The following is a 14687-nucleotide window of genomic DNA, read 5'->3' as shown; positions in this document are numbered from 1 at the left end:
TATTTAAAAACTTCCAAAAACTTTAACCCCATAACAGAGACAACAAAATGGACTTAACAAAAATTAACATTTAACAAAAGGTGCACTCAAACTGAGTGCAAAAATGGTCCAAAATACACAAAGTACAACCAAAAGCCGGCAAAGTCACAAGTAAAAGGTAAACAAACGGAGCACAAGGCAGGAATAGCATAAGCTAACAAAAGTACTTATAAAAGTCCAGGAAAAAAGTTGGCCAAAAAGTACGCAGGGAACAGAAACACATGCTGGAGACAGAGGTGCAAGTCTATAGGCGTGGATCGTAAACTGTTCCCAGGTGTGCCAGATGACTTCGCCCCGGTCACACCCCTCAGGTGCACTGCAACACAAAACAGATAGGTGGCAGCAGCTCAAGCAACACATTAGAAGCCACGAAGAGATAGCTTTGGCTTCCACTAATCATGGCAGACTTCCTTGTTAGAGAACAGTAAGGTGTGCAAAAGTTACTTGTTGTTACTAGGCAGCAGTAACTATTACATCAAATTTGCTGTTTTTTTTTTTGCCTCATTTTGTTACTTACTAGTAATTAATAGTTGGGTAATATTAGTTATTAATTCATAGTAAGTATTATTGAGCACCGAAATAAGGTGCCAATATCTGCTTACTCTGCTTAAAAATAAAAATAAAAATAAAAATAAAAATAAAAATAAAAATAAAAATAAAAATAAAAATAAAAATAAAAATAAAAATAAAAATAAAAATAAAAATACATGAATAAATACATAAATAAATACATAAATAAATACATAAATAAATACATAAATATTACAAAGGCAGGAAGTGAACAAATGTAACCATTACTGTAAAAAGTACCAGATGGAGGGGTAGGATTTAATAAGCTTTGCTTCTTCCTACTCTTTTTCTGATTATGAGATGCATTCAATTGTAATCTGATGCATGTTCAAATTAAATTAAACCTTTACCATTGTACCAGTACCATTGCCTAATTTCCCATACATTTTTATTGGATGGTTTTCCTTCATTTATAATACATATGTATGGCCACGGTATTGATACCCATCCATAGTAATATAATAAAACAAGTACCAAAACAAATGCATAAATTGAATAAAAGTATCAATCCCGGTGACAGTGCAGGGAACCTTGAGGCACTCAGCTTGTGCCATCTGCTTTATCTTGTTATGTAATCTGCGGTTTCAAAAAACTGCTCTCTTTTGTCATTTGAGGAACATGCAGGACAAATTCCTTTATTTTGCTCATCATCCATCATGTTATGTGCAGCCTAGTGTTAAGCTCGCATCAGCTGGAGGTGAATGAACAGCCCCTGCGCCATCATTGGCTGAGAAACTTACACGTTACTGGACAGAACAAACCGCCACTGTGATTCCATTCTCCTCCTATTCATTAGAAGCTCCGTGGTTGTGGTACAACTACTCAGACCTTTATCGATCTGCTTGGCTTCTCCAACATGAACCAAAGTGCGGGAGCAGCCCACCACAGTCGCAGGTACTCCAGTGATGACAAGGTAATGACAGAAGGACACTTCCACACTGTTCTCTCATGGCTTCCATGTACTCTTTCTTTTTATAAAATGTGTGAGGGTGGCAGCTATTGTGGATGAACTTCCCCGGAATAAGTCATGTGCAATTATTAACTTACCAGGATAATTCAGTCAGAACAAAGAACAAAGTTCTATTATGTAGAACAAAGTCACTTTATGAGTAAAAGATAATTGAGGAGACTATCGGCAAATATATTAAAGTGTGCACCTCAGGCATTGGTCTTTTATGACATAAAAGTAACTGGCATGATAGAAATCCACAATAGCAGCTGCTATTGCTTTTTGTGTACCGGTAATCTAATCTAATCTTCTTTGATTTGGAAAAAGACTTTGGATGTGAGGGAATGTCCTGACTAGTTCCTATTTTCATGAGGTTTCATTCGATACCCAAGGTTGCCCGCTGTAAAATGTCAACCCAAGGGGTTCTCATAGTAGGTCAGTACGGTCAGGGGAGTATGCAAGGCAAGGCAAGTGTATTTACTGAGCATTATTTGTACATAAGGTAATTCAAAATGCTTTACAGAAAACATAATTTCATAAAATAATTCCATAAAAACAAAAATAATTCTAAAAATCATAAAATTCCATAAAACATTAAATAAAACTAAACAAAAAGGTAAAATACTCTTCAGTTGTTGACCAAATGCATGCATTTTGACCAAAAAGAGAAGAATGGAAATTTCCCTCCTGTATGCAGCTTGAGATTTATGGAGTATTTGATTACAAGAAACTTACTATAGTACCCAACTGGGATGCAATTTCATTAAAACCCCCGTACTGAGAGCATCATTCGTACATAAGGTAATTCTAAATGCTTTACAGAAAACATTATTTCATAAAATAATTCCATAAAAACAAGAAAATATTCTAAAAATCATAAAATTCAATAAAACATTAAATAAAACTAAACAAAAAGGTAAAATACTCTTCATTTGTTGACCAAATGCATGCATTTTGACCAAAAAGAGAAGAATGGAAATTTCCCTCCTGTATGCAGCTTGAGATTTATGGAGTATTTGATTACAAGAAACTTACTATAGCGCCTAACTGGGATGCAATATCATTAAAACCCCCTTACTGAGCATCATTCATACATAAGGTAATTCAAAATGCTTTACAGAAAACATCACTTCATAGAATCCTTCCATAAAAACATACAATTATTCTAAAATCATAAAAATCCCAAAAAACATTAAATAAAACTAAACAAAAAGGCAAAATACTCTTCAGTGATTGACCAAATGCATGCATTTTGACCAAAAAGAGAAGAATAGAAATTTCCCTCCTGTATGCAGCTTGAGATTTATGGAGTATTTGATTACAAGAAACTTACTATAGTACCCAACTGCGATGCAATATCATTAAAACCCCCTTACTGAGCATCATTCGTACATAAGGTAATTCAAAATGCTTTACAGAAAACATCACTTCATAGAATCCTTCCATAAAAACATACAATTATTCTAAAATCATAAAAATCCCAAAAAACATTAAATAAAACTAAACAAAAAGGCAAAATACTCTTCAGTGATTGACCAAATGCATGCATTTTGACCAAAAAGAGAAGAATAGAAATTTCCCTCCTGTATGCAGCTTGAGATTTATGGAGTATTTGATTACAAGAAACTTACTATAGTACCCAACTGCGATGCAATATCATTAAAACCCCCTTACTGAGCATCATTCGTACATAAGGTAATTCAAAATGCTTTACAGAAAACATCACTTCATAGAATCCTTCCATAAAAACATACAATTATTCTAAAATCATAAAAATCCAAAAAAACATTAAATAAAACTAAACAAAAAGGCAAAATACTCTTCAGTGGTTGACCAAATGCATGCATTTTGACCAAGAAAAGAAGAATGGAAATTTCCCTCTGTATGCAGCTTGAGATTTATGGAGTATTTGATTACAAGAAACTTACTATAGTACCCAACTGGGATGCAATATCATTAAAAGTCCCTGAAATGAGCGCATAGCCCCTTGAATAGACTTCACTCCCATGATGTTCACTACTTCCTGTAACTAGATGAGCACTGTACTCCCCCCCCCAAACCTGAGGATGTGTGTTTCGCAAATAAACCCAATAATAACGATAACTCATAAAAGTTGCTTGCTTTCCCATCCATGCATTTGTTCAATTGTCATTAGTGAAGAAATCATCAGTGCATAACACTGTTGTTGTTTTCCGGCGTGTAAGGATTATTTCAAACAGATGAAAGGCCCTTTATGTTGATGTGTATTGAAAGGGAAAGCATAAAAAGAGATTAGTCTCAGTATTCTCTCCTGATGGCATGTCAACATTTATTTTTGGTCCCTCTCTTGGGAGTGCACGTGCACTGCTTTCACTGCTAAAAGCTTTGTTTGACACAAATGAAAAGCGGGCTCTATGAAACTGAAAATAGAACGAAACATTTGAACAATGCGGTAAAATATTTATATCGTGTACGTCATTTTAGTGTGTGATTTTGTGTAAGATAATGATTTGTATCTTTATAACTACATATAACCTAGTGACCAGTGCAGAATACTATGTCATTGTATTTGAATGCGTATTTTGGAAACCGGAGTACCCGGAGAAAACCCACGCATGCATGAGGAGAACATGCAAACTCCACACAGAGATGGCCGAGGGTGGAATTGAACTCAGGTCTCCTAGCTGCGAGGCCATGCGGGCTAACCACTCGCACTCGTGCAGCCATGCAACATGCTTAATTTAGGCAAAATATATGTAACATTTACTTAAATATGCATATGTTTTTACTAATAACAGGCTGTATTTAATCACAAAACGGCATTATTTATCGATCAATATATTTTAGAAAAAGTATGATCGAGTGAAGTCGTGAAATTTGAACTGTAAAGTGGTGAGGGACAAATGTACAACGTTCTTAAACTAAATAGTCTTATCTTATTTACATGACAAGTTGGAATTTTCTGTTGTTTTTTATTTGGAATGTTTGTGAAATGTCGCTTTCTGAAAAACACAAAATACCATCATTCTTTGGTACAATGGTCATTTAACATAAGTGTACAGTCAAGAATTGACTGTACACCTAACAGGCATACAGTATACAAGATAGCAAAGAGCTGTACAGTTAAATTAAACACACAAGTACTGTGTGTGTCAGAGTCATTAAAGCGAGTTGCTTACACAAGTATAAATCCCACGTGGCCTAATGATAGGGGTCATTTAATTCCTGAAGGACATAAACCATTTACTGCATGTTGGGTCATGAAAAAGATGCGCCTGGGGGTATGTACCATCTTAATAGATCCAGACCTTGTGTGATTGAAGCTCAGCTGTGGGCTAGATTTAGGGTTGGTGTTGTTATGTAATATAATTTACATTTATATTGCACGCAAGGTTAAGTCCCGAACAGAGGCGAGGGAATATTCAGTATTGCTTTCTCATGGATATGAAAGTGATGTTGTGGATTGATGAAGGAGCGTATGTATGTTGGCCGAGTGACCACATCTGTAGTTCAAAATGAACCCAGCAAGCCTCAATGTAAGGCATGAGGGTAGTATAATGTGTTTCTAATGTTTTCCTTGGTGACTCCCAACTCCCTTGACATCATCAACCAGCGCCTTCCTTGTAATTCTGGGCTGATCCCTCGCCTTTATGACAGTAAAGTGTGTTACTAATGCTTTCCTTAGTGACTGGGCTCCCAACTCCCTTGACATCATCAACCAGCACCTCCCTTGTAATTCCGGTATAATCCCTCACCTTTATTACAGCAAAGTGTATTACTAAGGCTTTCCTTGGTAACTGGGCTCCCAACTCCCTTGACATCATCAACCAGTGCCTCCCTTGTAATTCTGGGCTGATCCCTCACCTTTAATACAGCAAAGTGTATTACTAATGCTTTCCTTGGTAACTGGGCTCCCAACTCCTTTGACATCATCAACCAGCGCCTCCCTTGTAATTCTGGGCTGATCCCTCACCTTTAATACAGCAAAGTGTATTACTAATGCTTTCCTTGGTAACTGGGCTCCCAACTCCTTTGACATCATCAACCAGCGCCCCTCACCTTTATTACAGCAAAGTGTATTACTAATGCTTTCCTTGGTGACTGGGCTTCCAACTCCCTTTACATCATCGACCAGCACCTCCCTTGTAATTCTGGGCTGATCCCTCACCTTTATTACAGCAAAGTGTGTTACTAAAGCTTTCCTTAGTGACGGGGTTCCCAACTCCTTTGACATCATCAACCAGCGCCTCCCTTGTAATTTTGGGCTTATCCCTCACCTTTGTTACAGCAAAGTGTATTACTAATGCTTTCCTTGGGGATTGGGCTTGCTCCCAATTCCCTTGACATCATCAAAATTACCTCCCTGGGCTGATCCCTCACCTTTATTTCAGCTTTTATCCACATAATGAGTTGAGATTTGGAGTACTGGTAAGGGATCATTATTGGAAAATAATATATTATTCTTGCATTCTGTCGCTTTTTGTTACAATAAACAAAAATGGGTAAAACTTTACAAAAAGGTACACAAAATTTGCAGTATTTAATGAGAAACGAACCTACCTAACCCTAACCACTAGTCATTTGTTATTCATTAGTTCCTCAGTAACTAATCAACAATAAGAGATTCTCAGACTGATACGATTTTCAAAATCAATCTCAAAAAGTGAATGAAACTAAACCAAGTCTGTGAGCACTTTTTATTTTCTATATTTATATATTCTATATTTATTTATATTCATTTTATGTGCCTTGGTCATTAATTCCTCATTAGTTTCTCACTAACTGCAGTATTTTTGTGTACCTTTTAGTAAAGTGATACCTCAGATTTTTTAAAAACAAATCAGTAATGAAATGTAAATAATATATCAGCTAAAAGTGCTAACTATGAGTTATTGTGAACCTTTTCAATACCAGGAGGGGGCACTGTTGGACTAATAGAAAATTGTCAAATGTAATGTTTTTGAACCACAATCACATTTAAAAAGGAGAATTAATGCTTTTCATGTTGCAAATATGTAGCCTCAAATCACACCTGTCATGTATCTGTTTTTGTGAAAGTTATTATTTCATATTATTTGGTATCTCATTGTCAAATCTATAACCAGTTGTTATCAATGTTGAGCTTTATCTACAGAACTGTTGTGGGCACAGCAACCTCCCAAACGCTCCAAACACAGCAATTACACAAAAACCATGAAACACAGGAAAATGTTACAATCACACAAAACACTACAGGATAAAAAGCAAAGTACAAAAGAAAAATGCGGCACAGGCTACAAATACAAACAAACCCCCCAAAACACATGCATGGCTACCAGGGGCTCCAGTATTATAAAGCAGACAATTATTATAAAGTGTTTTTAGGTGGCTTTTATATCCAGATTGCAGGCTGGCTGTTGCAACCTTTCAGCGGTGCAGAAGTATTTATATAGTACTGTATCAGAAATAACTGTAATCAAGGGTTTGCGAAATGTGCAATGATTCTTTTACGGCACCGTGGACGAATTTTGGCGCACTCATCTTTGCAGAATTGTTGTAATTCAGCCACATTGGAGGGTTTTCCAGCATGTACGACTTTGTAGCATTTCTTGGACTTCGGGGGCAGTGCCTGTGGTTTGGGTGGCGTTCCTACTTTTTTAAAAAGGAGGACTGGAGAATGTGTTTTAACTATCGTGGAATCACACTTCTCAGGCTTCTTGTTAAGGTTTATTCAGAGGTTCTGCAGAGGATGAATCTCGGATTCAGGAGACGCAGTGGAGTTTTAGTTCTGCTCGTGGAACTATGGGTCAACTCTACACTCTCGGTAGGGTCCTTGACAGTGCTCAACCTGTCTGCGTTTTGTGGAATTGGAGAAGGCATTAGACCGCATTGGTAGGGGAATTTTATGGGGAGTACTCTGGGAATGTGGGGTACCGATCCGCTGCCATCTGTCTGAACAGAATACAACAGAATGGCTATTGAACTAGTCATTAGTGATTATGTCTCACAGCTGGCCTGGGAGCGCCTTGGTGTCCTCCCGGTGGAGCTGGAGGAGGTGGCCGGGGACCGGGAAGTCCGGAACCGGATAAGCAGAGGAAAATGGATGGATGGATGGCTATTGAACTATCAGTTCTCAGGTTTTGGAGAGGTGTGCACATCTGATAGAGGTCCAAGGCATTCTCGGGTCGTTTCTGTGTTTTCACTTGAGTTAGGGACAACAGAGACTGTCAAGCTTATTGAGCTCTTTTGGTTATTGCTTGCTTCTGAATAAAAGAACTAACTTCTTTGACCATGCTGAAATGCCTCTGAACATTTCCTGCATGACTCAAGATTGCCACAGTATACAGAGAATGGAAAATGATGGGGATTTCCAGACTAGATAGGAGATGAACTCTCACATGAAATGAGAAGAGGATATCATCATGTTATTTGGATGAATGACTTTGTGCACTTAGGCTTAGATTCGCCTTCTCTCTCTCTTTCTCTCTCTCTCTCTCTCTCCATCTTTGTGGCCATCTTAAATTCATCGGTAGAGATATGAAAGGCTGCAGTCAGGAGATAGCCCATCGAGTAACTCATCCATTTCTGCCCCAAGAAGCTGAGAGTTCAATCTCAAAGGCTTTATGCTACATTTTCTTTACTTTAATTGCTTTTCTACGGACATACAGGCCTCCGGGCTAGGCTGAATTGTTAACAAAATTCAAAAGAAAAGCAAAGATGGAGTATTAGTGTTTGTCTGTGTTGGGTAGCACGCTACAGACACTTCACAGTTCTATATTTCTTTGATTAAAAGACATTTTTATTATATTTATTGAAATGACCAACATTGGTTTCAACTCCAAAGTACAGTACAGGTGTCCCTTGTTCGTAGCAGTTAATTGGTTCCAGACCGGACCTCTTTACACTCCAGTTATTCATTGTTTTCACCACAGTGTTTAACTCTTACGCTGCAGGGATTGACGGCAGCTGGCTAGCAAGCTAAAAAGCTGGCGAGTTAACCAGTTAGCCTCAAATTTATTTACCACTTCCACTAGAGGTGGGAGGAGAAGTTTATTTTACTGACTAGGTACTGTTAATAAGGTTAATGTTTGGTTCAATCTAAATTGTCCATAGGTATGATTGTGTTTATATGAGCCCTGCAACCAGTCCAGGGTGTACCCCGCCTCTCGCCCAAAGACAGCTGGGATAGGCTCCAGCAACCCCCGCAACCCTCGTGAGGAAAAGCGGTAGAAAATGAATGACTGAATGAATGTTTAACTCTTATGCTGCAGGGACTTACGTAAAAAGCTGGCCAGTTAACCAGTTAGCCTCAAATGTATTTACCACTTCCACTAGAGGTGGGAGGAGAAGTTTATTTTATTCTATCACATCCGGATGTGCCTAACTTCTTGACTAGGTAATGTTAATATGGTTAATGTTAGGTTCAATCTAATTTGTCCATAGGTATGATTGTGTTTATATGAGCCCTGCAACCAGTTCAGGGTGCAGCCCACCTCTCGCCCAAAGACAGCTTGGATAGGCTCCAGCAACCCCTGCGACCCTCGTGAGGAAAAGCGGTAGAAAATGACTGAATGAATGTTTTACTCTTATGCTGCAAGGACTGACGGCAGCTGGCTAGCAAGCTAAAAAGCTGGCGAGTTAACCAGTTAGCCTCAAATGTATTTACCACTTCCACTAGAGGTGGGAGGAGAAGTTTATTTTACTCTAGGTTAATGTTGGGTTCAATCTAATTTGTCCATAGGTATGATTGTGTTTATATGAGCCCTGCAACCAGTTCAGGCTGCAGCCTGCCTCTCGCCCAAAGACAGCTGGGATAGGCTCCAGCAACCCCTGCGACCCTCGTGAGGAAAAGCGGTAGAAAATGAATGAATTAATGTTTAACTCTTATGCTGCAAGGACTGACGGCAGCTGGCTAGCAAGCTAAAAAGCAGGCGAGTTAGCCAGTTAGCCTCACATTTATTTACCACTTCCACTAGAGGTGGGAGGAGAAGTTTATTTTACTCTAGGTTTATGTTAGGTTCAATCTAATTTGTCCATAGGCATGATTGTGTTTCTATGAGCCCTGCAACCAGTTCAGAGTGCAGCCCACCTCTCACCCAAAGTCAGGGATAGACTCCAGCATACAACTGTGACCTGAGGTTTAAGCGGCATAGAAAACAAATTAAATAATGAGTAATGAATTTAAAAATCTTAACAGGCGTTATACGGCCTTACAGGGGTTATTAAGTGAAATAATCAAACCACATTAGCCTTATTTGTTTGTCCTCCAAAGGGATTAACTTCTGACGGAACACTGGCTTTCCATCAGGTGCAGCGTTTCTATTTAGACAAGGTCATTCCATTGCATTCCAGATGGACAATTCGGAAGCAGAGACAAGATCCCACATTTTGAAACAGTTATTGAAATAAAAATTGTCATGCCAAAACTTTCTGTGGTTTAGCATTTGTCATTTAACTTGCCGCTGTATGACCTACTGTACATGCCACGAATGATGCATAGTTATTGGGTAGGCATAAAAATGTAGAAACTAAACAATCACAGTGGGACAGGACATTTAAAATGACAAAGAGGCGATTTCTCAAGGGAAATAAATGTCTGTCATATGCCTCTGCTTGCAATTGGGAATTGGGTCGTCGCGAGTTTTGCATTCCTCCTCTGTGGTGTGTTTACATTAGCATAATCGGTCCAGCTGACTGTGTTTGGACAGCAGTGACATAAAACTCTGGCCTGATTGAAATTGGGTGTGTAAAGTAGTAGTCAGGCAAGAAGGGGTTTGAAGCAATTAATGGCTGAAATTAGAAGCAAACAACTGCATATTTCCAAAAGATGCAAATGAACTGTTTACTTTTCCTCACTCGGTTCTGGTTTGATAAGCTTTCAGTCACAGTTGTAGCTGTGATGTTTTTTTTAAAATTTTTTTTAATTTTTTTATATGGGCAAATATATGAAACATTACAGTGCATTTCTTACATCAATGAAAATATAACTTTCCATTATTTACATTTATATTCTATCTGATATCTGATCACAAGCCCAAAAGGAGTAGGCTGAAGCAAAAGGTTATAAATGCCTACCCCTTTTTGCAGGATATAATCATGTTCATGCCATAGTCTTGTTTTCCCCTGTTATTATTATCATTGTAATATTATTATTGTTATTATCATTATTGTTATTATCATTATTGTTATAATCTTTATAATATAACCATTATTATGTTATTATTATAATCATCATTAATATTACCATTTTCATCATTATAGTTGTACCAATGTTGAGCTGTGTGTGGATACTATGGATGTAATACGCGGTACAATACCTGTACAGGACAATACAGCTGTGGTACTTTATGCCACGCTCGTGCTGTTCAAAACCCCTCCCTGGGATGTCATATCCCATCTTATTACTTCAAGTAATGGATACTTTAGCATTTTTGTGTAGTAGCGGGCGGCGTAACACTTCTGCTGCCTGGCGTCATGCAGGTGCCCATCTGTGTTGGCAATGCATGGAGGCAAATTTGGACGCAGCTCCTCAGCTACGGTGCCCGCTCGGCCCCCAGCGTCCTGACCTCGACCTCCAGGTGCGGTGCACCTGCTTATGAACACTTTACCTCCGATGAAATACGGAAACAGACAAGGATGAGTACATGAGAGGAAAGCAGTGTGCCCAAATAATACTTTTAAATCCACAGCACACCCACAATTCTTCTCTCCTCGTGTTGTCCAATGTTTATTTTGTCGCAACTTGTAAAACATGCAAAGAACAGTACCTTGTGATATATTTGTCTGTTTTTCAGGATATCGGACAAATTGGACCAGACAGGAATTGGAAAGGTATCGGTATCTCCCTCCTTGTTATCATGGTGGTGCTTTCGCTCATTGGACTGTCAATTGTTCTGCTATCAAAAGGTGAGACAATAATAATAATAATGACTCAAATATTGTTAACTGTTGAAGCTACACTGGGAAGTACAAATCAAAGTAGCAAAATAAAGAGGGCAAGGAAAGCAGCAAAGCCGGGGGCCCATTGCACAAAACGAAGATAATGGGTTAAGCTGGGATCGTTCTTCCTCAGAACAAAAGTTCTTCATTCTCACTGACACTCTGAACTTCCAGTATGACATATTTTTTATGCATGTATTTATGTGTGATTGAAATAAACAGAAAGAAAAACAATCAGTCAATATTCTTATTAGCATATACGTATGCCCAGAAAATGGACTCAAAACACACCTGAAGAGGCTACTGAGTAGATACATGTGTTGTACCCTGCCTCTTGCCCAAAGTCAGCTGGGATAGGCTCCAGCATACTTCTGTAACCCTATTGAGGGCAAGCAGTAAAGAAAATAAATGAATATATTTTTTTAAACCAAAAAACCTATATAAATTCACCTTTATATATGTGTGTGTTTGTGTGTGTAGATAATTACGGGCAATTTTCCGGCTCACACTTGACCCTGGATGACATCTTCCATAGGAACTTCCAAATACATGATCCTGAGGCAAAGTGGCTCAGTGGTACGTATTTTAAACAACACAAGCTGTACATGCAATATTTAATACCTAAAGGTATAATGTTATGCCATCATCATTTATTGCAATGTACTTTGGTCAGTGTATGGTTCATTTGGGAAATATGGAAGAATTATGGCAAAATATTCTTGTTTCCAAGATTCCAAGTTACCGATGTTCTGTTTTTTAAAAAGGATTCAATTTTCAAGAACAAAAATATGTTTGTGTGAGTGCACACAGTGGACCAACTGGCGCCGGCCTTGTGGACTCCTAGCATCATTGCCGCAACTTGGCTCGCGCCATTACATTCCAGTGGATTCCAATAGGTGGATTGTTTGCGCCATTTGGTTCCACTTGGTGGACACTTTCCACCGATTGATGCAAGTGGTGTGATGAAGATTTTAAAAATTTGGAAATTTTCTTGCCGCCAAACTCAGTTATGCCGCCGTTACGGATCACCACGAGCCAGTTGGGAGGCAGTTTGAGCCAATGCACGCCACTAGGCACCCTATTGGCGACACTAGGCGCCACAGCAAATTATATTGGCACGAACTGGCGCAAACTGGCACCAACTGGCGTCGGCCCTGTGGACTTCTAGCATCATTGCCGCAACTTGGCTTGCGCCATTACATTCCAATGGATTCCAATAGGTGGATTGTTTGCGCCATTTGGTTCCACTTGGTGGACACTTTCCGCCGATTGCTTGATGCAAGTGGTGTGATGAAGATTTTAAAAATTTGGACATTTTCTTGCCGCCAAACTCAGTTATGCCGCTGTTACGGGCCACCACGAGCCAGTTGGGAGGCAGTTTGAGCCACTGCACGCCACTAGGCACCCTATTGGTGACACTAGGCGCCACAGCAAATTACATTTGAGTGAACTGGTGCGAAGTGGCGCGAACTGGCACCAACTGACCTGTGGACTCCTAGCATCATTGCCGCAACTTGGCTCGCGCCATTGCATTCCAGTGGGTTCCAATAGGTGGATTGTTTGCGCCATTTGGTTCCACTTGGTGGACACTTTCCGTCGATTGTTTGACGCAAGTTGCGTGATGAAGATTTTAAAAATGTTGAAATTTTCTTGCTGCCAAACTCAGTTATGCCGCCATTACGGGCCACCATGAGCCAGTTGGGAGTCAGTTTGAGCCACTGCACACCACTAGGCACCCTATTGGCCACACTAGGCGCCACAGCAAATTACATTTGCGTGAACTGGTGCGAAGTGGCGCAAACTGGCACCAACTGGCGCCGGCCATGTAGACTCCTAGCATCATTGCCGCAACTTGGCTCGCGCCATTGCATTCCAGTGGATTCCAATAGGTGGATTGTTTGCGCCATTTGGTTCCACTTGGTGGACACTTTCCGCTGATTGTTTGACGCAAGTTGCGTGATGAAGATTTTAAAAATTTTGAAATTTTCTTGCCGCCAAACTCAGTTATGCCGCCATTACGGGCCACCACGAGCCAGTTGGGAGTCAGTTTGAGCCACTGCACGCCACTAGGCACTCTATTGGTGACACTAGGCGCCACAGCAAATTACATTTGCGTGAACTGGTGCGAAGTGGCGCGAACTGGCACCAACTGGCGCCGGCCATGTAGACTCCTAGCATCATTGCCGCAACTTGGCTCGCGCCATTGCATTCCAGTGGGTTCCAATAGGTGGATTGTTTGCGCCATTTGGTTCCACTTGGTGGACAATTTCCGCCGATTGTTTGACGCAAGCTGCGTGATGAAGATTTTAAAAATGTTGAAATTTTCTTGCCGCCAAACTCAGTTATGCCGCCGTTACGGGCCACCACGAGCCAGTTGGGAGGCAGTTTGAGCCACTACAGTAATTTGCATTGGCCTGAACTGGCACCAACTGGCGTCGGCCCAGTGGACTCTTAGCATTATCGACAAAAAAAGCCAATATCGGACATTCCTAGTAAAAACATTTGAATTGTTTGTTTTGGCAACCTATTAAAGCATTATACTTGTAAAACGGCTTTAAAATGAATATAAATATCTTTTGGAAATCATCTAGAAAAGCTGACACATTGCCATTTTGGGGAAGTCACATCCTGGGATAGTCAGCTGATAACTGCTACTAAATATTTCCTGGGTCTCCTGGTTGGTAGACAGAAAACCAGAAGCCATCATTTGTTCTTTTTACTTTTATATGGTAAGCAAAGCACTGATGTTTTTGTTTTCCTTCTGCAGCTTTGTAACTTTTCACGGGTAAAATCAATGTCTTGTTTTAGAGAACGACGTTATCTTCTACAGCTGGGATAGAGACTTATTGAAAATCAACACAGAGACCAACAAGACAGAGCTCTTGCTGAAAAACACAACTTTTGTAAGTGCATAATGCCGCTGTGTTTGTCACTTCAAATAAACAACAGAAGAAAAAAAAAAAGACATTGGCAGGCTTTTGTAACCTTTCTATAAAACCTTTGGAATCTATTTAAAAACACGTCTTTCATATCTTCTTATCCCCAAAGTCCACCTTTAAAGCCTCAAAGTTTGCGGTTTCTCCAGATCTGAACTTCGTTCTTCTGGGATATGATGTCAGACAGGTAAGACATTCTTAGTGGTTGTGCTGCATACAGATTGTGGTGCTGGTGTTTGACTTGGAGCTACTAATACCAAGGCTTTATAGTTCATGAGCCAAGAAGGTGTGACCAA

At 39.6% G+C, this 14687-nt stretch overlaps 1 protein-coding gene across 2 annotated transcripts in view; it reads left to right on the top strand.

Moving 5' to 3' along the window:
* Positions 1 to 1232: 1232 nt before the first annotated feature.
* LOC131136221 (inactive dipeptidyl peptidase 10-like) overlaps positions 1233 to 14687 on the top strand; it is a 37418-nt gene continuing 23963 nt past the window's right edge. Inside the window, exons 1-5 of one of the 2 annotated variants that reach the window (XM_058082840.2) lie at positions 1233 to 1522; positions 11311 to 11347; positions 11936 to 12031; positions 14264 to 14358; positions 14504 to 14578. In XM_058082840.2, the coding sequence (XP_057938823.2) occupies positions 1466 to 1522; positions 11311 to 11347; positions 11936 to 12031; positions 14264 to 14358; positions 14504 to 14578 (360 nt within the window). In that variant the 5' untranslated portion in view covers positions 1233 to 1465. Of the gene's footprint in view, positions 1523 to 11310; positions 11423 to 11935; positions 12032 to 14263; positions 14359 to 14503; positions 14579 to 14687 lie in introns of both variants that reach the window. The other variant, XM_058082839.2, reaches the window with a different exon arrangement.

This window comes from Doryrhamphus excisus, linkage group LG12 (genome assembly GCF_037039965.1).
Source record: "Doryrhamphus excisus strain RoL-2023G ecotype Guam linkage group LG12, RoL_Dexc_Guam_v1.1, whole genome shotgun sequence".
In the NCBI taxonomy this organism is placed as follows: Eukaryota; Metazoa; Chordata; class Actinopteri; order Syngnathiformes; family Syngnathidae; genus Doryrhamphus; species Doryrhamphus excisus.
This window is presented reverse-complemented; position numbering and strand designations above follow the sequence as displayed.